General features: G+C 41.5%; 1 protein-coding gene across 5 annotated transcripts in view; it reads left to right on the top strand.

Moving 5' to 3' along the window:
* The first annotated feature begins 30 nt into the window (after window positions 1–30).
* GPALPP1 (GPALPP motifs containing 1) overlaps window positions 31–12260 on the top strand; it is a 37695-nt gene continuing 25465 nt past the window's right edge. The window contains exons 1-3 of one of the 5 annotated variants that reach the window (XM_077811736.1): window positions 31–179; window positions 5219–5357; window positions 7266–7358. In XM_077811736.1, the coding sequence (XP_077667862.1) occupies window positions 162–179; window positions 5219–5357; window positions 7266–7358 (250 nt within the window). In that variant the 5' untranslated portion in view covers window positions 31–161. Of the gene's footprint in view, window positions 180–5218; window positions 5358–7121; window positions 7167–7265; window positions 7359–12260 lie in introns of those variants that run through there. The other 4 variants (XM_077811723.1, XM_077811751.1, XM_077811743.1 and 1 more) reach the window with 4 other exon arrangements.

Here is a 12260-nt window from a genome sequence, read left to right as displayed (position 1 = left end):
AGACCGTCAGCCGCCCGTGCGCCGGCGGGTTTGTCTGGGCCGCACGGGTCGCTACGCAATACGCATGCGCCTCCCGCGGCGGCGTTGTTGTGCCATGGCCCGAGAGCTGATGGGGCCGGCGCTGCCCCCGGGCTTTGCCCGCTGTGCCGAGGCGGACCCGGATGAGGACTTCAGCCAGGGTGAGGACGCGTTAGGGGGCCGGGCCGCCCCAGCGCCAGGGTTTAAGCGGCACCTGGGCGCGTCCGGGAATACAGCTGTGGGGCGGGGGCTCCTCAGAGCGGTTCAGTCCGGTCCCAGCCGGGGGCAGTGGGTAGCCCCGGCGCCGCTCGGTGCTGGCCGAATCAGCGCGCCCTCCCGTCTCCCGCCTGCGCGGGCCGGGGCCGAGCCACCCCGCGGGACCCGTTAGTAAACCCCCGCACGGGGCTGTTTGCCCGCTGGCCGGCCGGCCGGGTGGCGCTTCCTGCGGTGGTTTCCAGCCGGCGGGGTCCGCTCCTCCCTTCGAAACGTTCTCGGGGTCCGCAAATGGAAAAGCGGTTGAACACCGCGGCTGTGCGGCAAAGTGACCCCTCTCTCTTGGGTGCTCCTGCCCTGCTACAGCTAAGGCCGAGGCAAGCTGCTCGTGTCACAGCCGCTGATTTTCTGTGAGCTCTAATGCAAGTGATTTCTTTTTTTCTTTCAGAGTAACAGCCGTGTTAGTCTGTATTCGCAAAAAGAAAAGGAGTACTTGTGGCACCTTAGAGACTAACCAATTTATTTGAGCATGAGCTTTCGTGAGCTACAGCTCACTTCATCGGCTGCATCCGATGAAGTGAGCTGTAGCTCACGAAAGCTCATGCTCAAATAAATTGGTTAGTCTCTAAGGTGCCACAAGTACTCCTTTTCTTTTTTTCTTTGTGACACTGAGCGCCACAATTGCAACTTGCCTGGTGCTGCACCCTGGTTTTCAGATGATTTCATGTAGCCTGTCAAAGATAAACACACACAACCACTCTGTTTTCTTGTAGTTGTGTTCTAGGATATTTTACATCAGGGGTTTCTCAAACTTCGTTGCACCATGACCCCCTTCTGACAACAAAAATTACTACATGACCCCAGGAGGGGAGGAACTGAGCTCGCCTGAGCCCTGGTGCCGCAGGTGTGGGGGGAAGGACAAAGCCCGACACCTGGGCCCCAGGCGGGGGTGGGTATCCGAAACCCAAAGGCTTCAACCCCAGGCAGGTGCCTGTAACTTGAGCCCCACTGCCCAGGACTGTAGCTGTTGAGCTTCAACCCTGGGCAGTGGGGCTTGAGGTTTGGCCCCAGGCCCCAGCAAGTCTAAGCCAGCCCTGGTGACCCCATTAAAATGGGGTCGTGACCCACTTTGTGGTCCCGACCCACAGATTGAGAACCGCTGTTTTACACACACAGAGCTGCCATATAATTTACTATTTTCTCTCTTCTGGGGAGGTATTGTTAATGCTACTGACTTTTTAGACTTTTTTCTGGCCTTACACTTTGTCTGTTTAAGGGTTTCATAGCATTTACTTGTCCTTTAACTGAATTTTGTCATCTGTGGTAGATCACAGATACCTTGGGTTTGGTTCACCTAGAGTAGATTACTCTGTCATGCTTCACTATTTACTGCTGCATTTGTCTTAAGAAAGGACTATATTTTAAACTCATTTATTTTGGGGAGGATGCTAAAATTATGTCTTAGCACAAAATTTAACTATGTATCTGAAAACAATTTAACTTAATTCATTCTGTCTATGAGTATTCTTACAACCATATTTGAGCACCCACATTACCCCTCTGAAAATCACATCCAATGTGTTTTGCAATGCATAAAATCACCGGACAAATATAAAATACAGCGCTTTATCTTATGCTGCTTATGCTGATCTACATTGTGCTAGTTCTGAAGAAGCCTCTGGGCAAACAGTCAAGATGCTGGTATAATTGTTGGAATGCCCTTGAGAAAGATCTAAAGTGGCTTTGCAACAAATTCTGTAAAACATTTGTCTGCAGCACAAATAAATGGATTTAAGCTAAACCTCATTCAGTATTATGAGATGATTCTCTAGAAGAATTTTGAAATAGTTACTTAACATGTGTAAAATGGTCTTAAAAGGTTATTATACGGAGGCAGATTATGTTAACCATTTTTAAACAATATTACTTTATTCTTAGTTTAAAGGTCCATCTGTGGTACATGGGAGGATATTTGATGGGAGGAACTGGTGCAACTTGCTAGGGGATAAGGATGTCAGCATTCCACACCTGCCACTGCTGCCACTACTTCCCAGCTGCTCCTTCCTGGGCCTTGCTCTTGTTGGACTGATACTTGATGTTTCTTTTCTTTTGACCTGATCTGAACAACTCTTCAAATATGTATTTTTTTCACTTGTTTGGTAGTTGAATTTATGTGTGAGCTTGTCCTTCACTTTTCCTCAGGGACATTTTCATTTCTAGACCTCTTTTTTAGCATCTACCTTCTTTAGAAAGAAAAGGAGTACTTGCGGCACCTGAGAGACTAACAAATTTATAAGAGCATAAGCTTTCGTGAGCTACAGCTCACTTCATCGTATGCATCCAGTGAAGTGAGCTGTAGTTCACGAAAGCTTAGCTCTAATAAATTTGTTAGTCTCGCAGGTGCCACAAGTACTCCTTTTCTTTTCACGGATACAAACTAACACGGCTGCTACTCTGTAACCTACCTTCTTTAGAGAAAATGACATACAAAATTGTGCACTTTCAATCTTGTAATTCCATCAGAAAGGGTTAATTTGATACCTTAAATCAGAAGAGTGAAGACAACCATTTATTAATGTCAACATTCATGAAATGGAATTGCTACTTCACATGCACAGTTTGGTTATGTGTAATTTTCATAAGGCAGTATGTCAGTAAATATTTAATAATCCATTCTTTTGGCTTCATTATGCCTACTTATTGTTTTTGCATATAACATACTACATTAAACAACTACATTAAAAGGACACTATTAAGGTTTCAACATCAAGCATTCAAAAGTTAAGAGATGCTAGAAGTAAGGTTTCTTTTACTTGACGCAAAGTTCATATTCACACCCAATTTTAATTCCCTGCTTCAAAGGATCTGTTAAAAGAAAAGATTGTTTTGCCCATGTTAAAAAATTCTGCCAATGTATTTTTCCATAGCCCTGTTCTTAGAAAATGCGGAACCATTTTGGCTGAAATTTTCCAGATATTTCAGCCCGAGACAGACACCAGGCATGGAAAACTTAAGCCCAAATGGTTAATATTTGGTAAAGTGTTAAGTCTCTGAAAACAGGGTCTTATAATGGGGAGTTTGGGGCAACCTTAATAATAGGTAGCTTTAGCAGCCCCATTTATAATTGTCTGTCACACCTGTGGGATACTTTACTCGTTTAGGTTCTGATTCTGCAAACATTTATACATAAATTTAACTTTATACATGTGTAATGCCACTGAATTTAAGTTGTGTAAAGTTGAGAATGTGCATAGGTGCTTTCAGGGTCTTAAATATATATATTTTTAAATAACTGATCAAAAATAGGCCATGCATTCAGTTACACTGATCAAACAAACCAAAATGGATAACATATTGACAGTAGTCGGTATAATATGTTGCTTATTAATCCTTGGCCTCTTTCCCGTGTCTTCCATAATCACGTCTTATAATTTTTTTGGAAGGTGGAGGGGATGCACAACTCTGACCAGAAATATCTGGTATTGAAGTGGACTCATGGATCTGTTGTCTTGGTTCATTTCATTTCCATGCAAACAAGAAGCTGAGATGAGAGGCAGATCAGTGGTTGCTTTGTAAATTGTATAAAGAAAAGAAGTACTTGTGGCACCTTAGAGACTAACCAGTCTCTAAGGTGCCACAAGTACTCCTTTTCTTTTTGCGAATACAGACTAACACGGCTGTTACTCTGAAACCTGTAAATTGTATATTGTTCTTGTTTTGTGTTTTAGTTATGTGACGAAATGAGTTGTGTAATGTCCCCTTTAATCTTTCTCATCCTTGTCTAAGACTTACCTAATAAAAGTTGAACCTAAGAGACCAACAAATTTATTGGAGCATAAGCTTTCGTGAGCTACAGCTCACTTCATCGGATGCATACAGTGGAAAATACAGTGGGAAGATTTTATATACACAGAGAACATGAAACAATGGGTGCTACCATACACACTGTAATGAGAGTAATCAGGTAAGGTGAAAGATTACCAGCAGGAGAGAAGAAAAAAAAACCTTTTGTAGTGACAATCAAGGTGAGCCATTTCCAGCAGTTGACAAGAACGTGTGAGGAACAGTGGGGGGGGGGGAATAAACATGGCATATTTTTCCCCTCTACTGTTCCTCACACATTCTTGTCAACTGCTGGAAATGGCCCACTATGATTATCACTACAAAAGGTGGTTTCTTTTTTTTCTCCTGCTGGTAATCTTTCACCTTACCTGATTACTCTCATTACAGTGTGTATGGTAGCACCCATTGTTTCATGTTCTCTGTGTATATAAAATCTCCCCACTGTATTTTCCACTGCATGCATCCAATGAAGCGAGCTGTAGCTCACGAAAGCTTATGCTCAAATAAATTTGTTAGTCTCTAAGATGCCACGAATACTCCTTTTCTTTTTGCAGATACAGACTAACACAGCTGCTACTCTGAAACCAATTAAAAGTTGAGCTTCTAGATGGATCTGGTTTATTTTGCATAATTTAAAAGGTCACAGCTCTTTAACTGTAGATGTCATTTTCTCTCAGCCTTCATTTATTTGACTTCATTGTACCTGATCTTTTTTTGTTCTAATTCTTTGGCTGCAGTAAAAGTTCACTGTACCTCTTCCCAGACAAATAAGTTTCCCTTCTTGTCTGCTTTAAAATCAGTGTTTGAAATTTCAAAAGGCCCTGTGGCGTTTATGCCTCAGAATGCACTGTGAAATTATAAAAAGTCCAGTAGTGTCAGAGCCATTCAGTCTTGTGATATCAATTATTCATTTAGGCCCTAATTCAACAAAGAAATCAATCTTTATTCAGCAAATTATTAAAGCTTGTTCTTATGTGCTCGGCTGTGTCAGGACCTTTGTTAAATCATTGTTAACTCTTATGTAGAGACAGGATTGTTTTGAATATAGTTAAATCCAGCGAAGTATGCATTTTGATGATACCAAAAGTGGTAATATTCATTTAAAGTGTTTATTAAAATATCCACACTAAATCTTCATGTTTAGTTGCAGGTCCAGTATTGCCTCCTGGCTACAAAAAAAGCTCAGAAATGCATGACCGTGATGAAGGCCCCAAGTCTCCTCCTCTGCTCAGAGAAGCAAATAGAGATTCTGAAGAGGAGCAGGACACTGATCCAGTACCCAAGTCAGTCTGTGTGTCATTCATGTAATTTACACTGGTAAAATAAGCAGAAATTGGACCACTTCATACAATGAGTTGACTGAATTAGCCAGATGCAGAATCAGAAAGGGGCTATATTATGCAACTAAAAGAAGCACACATGAAAATAAAGGCTGCTAACGTTGTCCCCTCATCCTTTCCAGGGTGATAGTGGCTACCTAATCTGTGTGTCTCCTTAGACTGTGACTGGCTTGTTCAGTGCAATCTAAATTGTTCATTTCACTTTAATTTTGTATCTAGGTTGACGTGTCACTTAACCTTTAGATTGTACTTTTAATTTGTGTGTATACACAACAGATGTGGATGGTGGGCACTTTATTAGAAATCTGAAAACTTAATACTGAGTGAATTCTGTTTCCAAAGTACAGCAAGTTGCCCTGTAGAAAGTAATAAGCAGCTTATTAAGTTATACTAATATTAGTATAACTAATATTAAAGTTGCTGTGATGGGCCTGTTCATGGAAGTGTATTTTGGTAAACTATATCTTTGCTAGCAATAAGCAATGGCATCTATAGTAGACTTTGAGTGGACTGCCAATTTTGAAATTAGTGTTTCCTAATATAAATGTATATTAAGAAGCGTATTGGAGGTAGAAATGAAATTTTGAGGTTAAAAAAAGAAAAAGGCCAAAATTTTCAAACCTTGTATACCTAAACTTAGACTCCTATATCCATATTTAGGAACTTAAATGGAAGTGGCTCAATTTTCGGAAGTTCTAAGCACCCACAAATCTCATTGAAGTTAATAGCTAGAGGTGCTTAGCATCTTTGAAAATTAAGCCTCTTCTAACTTTAGGCATAAGGTCTTGAAAAATGTGGCCTTTGACTCTACATGAATATAAACATACTAATGGGAGATACTGCACCTGTTTTAGGAACAGGTATATGGTAAGAATACTCAGATTGTCATAACATCAAAGTTATAGATCACATGGATGATCACAGGGAAAATTAGCTTACCAATGACATAGTGAACAATTTTCAACTCCCAGTAGGCCTGATCCAACTCTGATTCTCTGACAAGTTAATAGGAGTCTTTCTATTGACTTCAGTGGGAACTGGTTTGGGCTCCTAGATACAGTGTTCATGTTAACTCTGTCTGTTTATCTTACACATTTTTATCTCCTTTTTAGGCTATTACCTATTTAACTTAAATATTTGTAACATGCCTGTCATCATAATATTGTATATAGGGACCAGTCTGACTCCCACTGACATCAGCGTAAATATTCCTGTGCGTGATCAAGCTCTAAACAAGTGTGGGTATATGATTATTTTGATTTGAAGGGTGGAAATGTTGTTGTTTTTTTTTTAATAGCAAATCTCAGCAAACTGCACATACTCAAATTTAATGGGACTAGTCAAATGTGCAAAGTTTAAGAACATGTAAGTGTTTGCAGGATTGGAGTCTTAGAGGGCATTATACGATTTCCATGTAATGATCGTTACTGTAAATACTCCCCACTTTCTCCCCAGGGTTTTATTTACTGATTGTTCGATCTAAAATTCGATTTGGAAAAGTACTAGTCAAAATGTATAGAATGATGGTAAAAATGTAGCAAGAAATATGCTGGTGTTAAAACTACTTTATGCATGCAAAACAGCATTACCGTGTTTTACTATTTGATTTTCTCTTTCTGCACACCAATAACATTTTTTTTTAAAATGTCACTGTAGTGTAAGAATGATGTTTATGCTAACAAATATTTAATTGCTCCAAATTTTCAGATTCTTATGCTGTGTTTCCATGGTAACAGCAAGATAGTACATAATGTAAGACTTTTGGAAATCATTTTATTTTTTTTCCTTTGAAGTATAGATAATTGCCATCTATGTCAGAGTAATTATTAAGCTCAATCACTGTATTTGTAGAAAACAGAAAAGAGCTCGGGAAGATGACGATGATGGCTTTTTTGGACCTGCTCTTCCTCCTGGGTTTAAAAAGCAGGATGATTCCCCAGAGAGGTAATTAAAGCGGAATAGTGTTCAGGCTCCTCTTGTTAAAACATAATTATTTTCAATAAAATATTTTGTGACTCTATCAGTGAACACCTTAGTTACACTTAAGATTTATGTGATTAGAATTCCTTCTTCCACATAGCAGTGTTCCTTTGTAATTTGAGTACAAAATTCCCCATGTACCCTCTGGAAAGTCCGAGAGAAGAGGAAAATTGTATATGAACTGTCTAATCATATTTTGAATATCAAATTTCTCCCACCTTCTAAGATAAAGCTCAAAAAGAGTATGCTATGCGTGTTAGTCAGGCAAACTGTTGTATGGTGTACGCTTGTGGTTTTTTTCAATATTTTTTTTTGAAGATTTTATAGGTATTAGGCCCAAACTCTATGAACTCCTCAGGTGCGGGGGCCCACCTGCATGGAACTCATTGCAGGACTGAGGTGTTAATTTGTTCCTATGTCATATAATACGGTTATATTATTGCAATGGTGGTTTTGTTAATACATTGGGATCATTAGTTTTCTTCATGTAAACAATGCTGAATGGTGTATGTTTGTTAAAATCATATTTTACTAAATCAGCATTGTTTATAGCCTCTTTGTCAGAAACTAAGCCCATTCAACCACACACAATTATAAAATACCTATTGGAGAAAGATAGTTGTTAATTTTCCTTTCAGAATTTAACTGTATCTGACAGCCTCCTAATCTTCACATCAATCTCAGCTCTTTCCAGTGTAATCCAAAATGATATTCTGTACAGAAATCACTACTTTCAAGAGAATGTTGTTAGATAAAGTGTTCAGCAGAAACTTCCTTGCAGATTTGCTTTTGACATCCGTGCTGTTTGCTTCCTCAGTGCTATAAAGAGTTAGTAGATAAAATGATCCAATATTTACCTGTCAGAAATAATGTCATTGTTAGGAAGATGAGCCAGTCTGTTGCTGAACAGTTCTGGTTGTAGCATTAGTGTCTGCAAGAAATTCCGTAGTTGAAAGTGTCTCTCAAATCTGAGAACTTTTATTGAGAGAGAATTTCTATATATTAAGAAATACAACTGTCTCTCTTCCAGGTTTAAATCTGTTGAGATGATTTGGGGAAACTCTCTGTGTACAATGTATAAATTTTGGTTAATTTTATGATATTGTATCATTGAGTGCTGCAACGTGAAGTAGGTCTACCATGGGCTGCCAGGGTCCATGACATCTCTCTCACTCTCATAAACACACCCGTCTGGAAGAAATTACAGAACAGATAAAATAAATCATTAACTTTAACAACTGAACTCTGGCTGAGCAATGGGTATGTTAAGGATGGTGCTTGGCAGAGCCCAAAACCTGAGCTGTGTGACCTAGTGGTTGGAGCTAGCAGCAGAGACAGGGTTGTGATCACACCAGAAGTCAGAAGCCACGCCAAGGGTCAAAATCAGAGTCTGCAACTGGGTCAGGGCAAGGAAGCAGGCAACAGGAACAAGGCATGGTAGATAGCAGGAACCAGGTGAGGAAGCAGGGACCTGGTGTCAGTGGTCTGCGCATCAACAGGCCTAATGACTAGTTGCTCAGACAAGGAATGGGACAGGAAGTCTTGTACCCGGTGGTGTCCAATCGGCTGTTAGCCATCTGACCATGGTGAGTCAGTGGGTGTAGCTTCTGTGATGAGGTATTAGCAGCAGTTCTGTTGTCTGCCCTTCTAGCTCAATGGCACAGAAGATAAGGCTGCTGCTCAACAGCCCTGCAGGCCTGGCTTTGAGACCTGTGGCACCTGACCGTGTCTGAGCTGTGAGAACTAATTCTGCCTAGGTTGTGTGAGGGGAAGAAGGTTTGAAGAGTGGAAAAATCCCTTAACAGGAAACCAAAGAAACCAGGTGGTAATACCTTTAAATACTCAGAGGGAGTCAGACACAAGGAGAAGCTTGGGCAGGAAAGGGGAACAAACAGAACTTGTTTTTGTAGCAAAGGGGACCTTTGACTGTAGAACCAGCCAAGTCAACGGAGGCTGGCTGGAGGAAAGAGAGGGAGAAGAGATCAGAGAGATTCCATGCTCCAAAGGAGAAGCCATGTGCAGGAGAGCAGGGAGAGAGGAAGGATCCCAAACTCCAGAAACAAATACTGAGCCAAATCCCAAAGAATGCTCAAGAGAGGTGAGGAAACTGAGGCAGGGATGGTGTGCAGATGTTGTATTGTTTTGTGCTGTCTGTAGTAAAGAGTGACTAGTTTGAGAACTTTTTCAAAGCCTGTGCATTGTGTGTTTCAACTATCGTATCCCTAGAGAGGTGAATGTAAACTAGATTTCCCTCAAAGTTGGCACTCTGGGAAAGGCTATGCTTAAGATACTGGAGAACCTGGGGGAGCTGGCACAAAACATAGGGTGTAGGCAGTTGAACTTTCAGGAGGTAGTGTAAGCTGGAAGATCTGCACATCCAGAATGTGGCCAGTGATCCAAAGGCAGTGCCTGGACTCTGCTTAGACTCAGGAAGCTTAAAAGCACATGGACTCAAAACAGCAGCTTGGTGAGTGTCTGGCAGGCGAAGTTATACCAGAGCTTCCACATCTTTAATGCAATAAAACTGTCTCCAAATGTGTAGTTAAAAGTAGTATAAATAGCTGGTATAATTATTTCAGGGTAACATATGGTACCTCAGCGCTTGCTTTCATTATAAAGACCATTACCCTCTCATCCTTCAAATCCCTCCTCAAGGAACGATTTCTGCTGTCACACATAAAGGAAGTCAGCCAAACAATGGCTAGGTGGGACAGCAGCTGGGGAAAGCTGATTTTATTATTTATTTGTTTTTTTTTTATCTTTAGATTATTTGGGACCATCTAGTTGTGCACATCAATAACAACTCTGTGACTGTTACCCTTCTTCTCCCGGTTATTATTGTATAAATGCAAGTAAATGCGAACCAGCACCCTGCACGGTGGGGTCCTGGGTACTACCACAGCACAAATAATACTGAAAACATGTTTCATTGGACAAGAGACATTCTTTCAGCCATATAAAAATAGGATCTCTAATAAAACAGCCAAAGGGTCTGCTCCTGAAAGCTTTACACAGTTAGTCCTCTTGATGTCGACGGGACTACTCATGTGAACATGGCTAGCAGGATTGGGCCCAGAGGGGGAAAGGCAGCCATTTAAAGGTGCACTAAAGAGCAATGAACTGTGCACTTTTCACTTCTACTTTCTGACATAAAGTAGATTCCGCTTACTAGCAATCCCTTGGTTGCCAGCAAAAAGTTGGTACTGTATTACTGTCAGTTGCTAATAAGTGAAAGGCAGGTTTCTGAGGTAGCACCCAGGGAAAGAAGTGCTTGGACATGCCTTTCCTGGCCGCAGTCCTGTAAGCCTGGCTACAGGCAGGGCAGCAGCAGGGATGGAAGCTGCAGTCTGGATGCTGGGGCTTTCTCTGGGGATCAGAGATGCTGGTGACCCTTGGGGCTGCACCATACCTCTCCCTGAACCCTCCAAAGGTTGGGGCTCAGTATGTCCCAGCACTTCCTTCCTTCAACAGTGCATACCCCCAGCAGGGCACAGCCTGGAGAGTTCAGGGAGCAGTACCATGCAGCTCCGACATCTGTGCTGCATTTCCCCTCTCCACTGTTCCCCTGACCACATCCTCACGTGCCAGTCCACAGCCACTTACCTCCTGTGTGGTCCATGTGAACAGGCTGATTTGCCAGGCAGCTGTCCCAGAAGGAAGTACTGGGATGGACTGAGCACCTGCCACAGACAGTTATCCAGGCTTGCAGCCAGGGAAGCACGTGCAAGCCTGTATGCAGGGTGTACACAGCACATCCCAGCGGTTCCTTCCCCGACTGCAGCCCGCAAACCTATGTGCAGTTGTTTTTTTAAAAAAAAGAAAAAGAAAGATTCCTAATAAGCAGCATGCTGTTGCCAATCTCCAAATTCCATTTACATTGATGTTAATGGAATAGGATCGATTACCAGCAAAATCTTGCCAGTAACCAAAAGTTACTAGTATCAGGATTGCTATTAAGCAGGATATACTGTATTAAGAGTGTTTTAAAGTCTTTTAGTCCCCTCCCCTCCCAGATTTTTTTTTTCTTTAGTGACTTGCTTCTAAATGGTCAAATTAAACAAAGCACAGTTAGGGCTAATGTGCATTAACTGAACATATGGGGCCAGATTGTGCCCCATCCTGTGTGCTGGCACAAGGGAGCAAAGGGGCATTAAAGGGATCCCCTTGCATCTTGAGAGAAACAGACTTTGCAGAGCTACCATCTCCCCTTTTTGAGCAAATGTGTGAAAAGGGCATGGACCAGGCAGAGCCTTGTCTCTCTTCTACCGCTCCCCAGTGCACTGGCAGGGTAACTATGCTGGCACATTGGGGAGCACATGATGTGACTGGTATAGATCTGATGCCATTTACTCCCTCCCCAGATCAGTGGGGAGAGTGGGAAGGAGATTGTGATGCCTAGTTGCAGTCTCCCTCCTGGGCTGTTCCAGGGGCAACAAAACAACACAGTGCCCCTTATTCTGGTCAGATTACAATCTGCTCAATCTAGTCCATAATTTCTGAAACAAAATGATGCATGTTGATTTCAGTGCATGGATATCCCAATGTATGATTGGCTCATAAGTGTGTGTGGATGTACTGTTTATGCCTTGTATAATATATCCCCCACTCCTTTTGAACATCTTTATTTCTCAGACACATCTTTCAAATTTGTCAAAGCATATATTCTTAATTGAGCACTGTATATATGACAATTTTCAGCTTTTAAAACACCTTTTTTGAGTTAGTCAAGTACAAAATATAAATGAACCATTTTCTTTAGTTTTGAAAAGAATATCCCCCTCTAACGAAATTATAATATGAAAATTCAACTTGTGAATATTTTCGGAAAAAAATTAAAATCAGAGTTGAAAACAAACATAAGACGTT

The sequence above is a fragment of the Eretmochelys imbricata genome, chromosome 1 (assembly GCF_965152235.1).
Source record: "Eretmochelys imbricata isolate rEreImb1 chromosome 1, rEreImb1.hap1, whole genome shotgun sequence".
In the NCBI taxonomy this organism is placed as follows: Eukaryota; Metazoa; Chordata; order Testudines; family Cheloniidae; genus Eretmochelys; species Eretmochelys imbricata.
The sequence above is the reverse complement of the archived record's forward strand: the minus strand, read 5'-3'. Positions and strand labels throughout refer to the sequence as shown.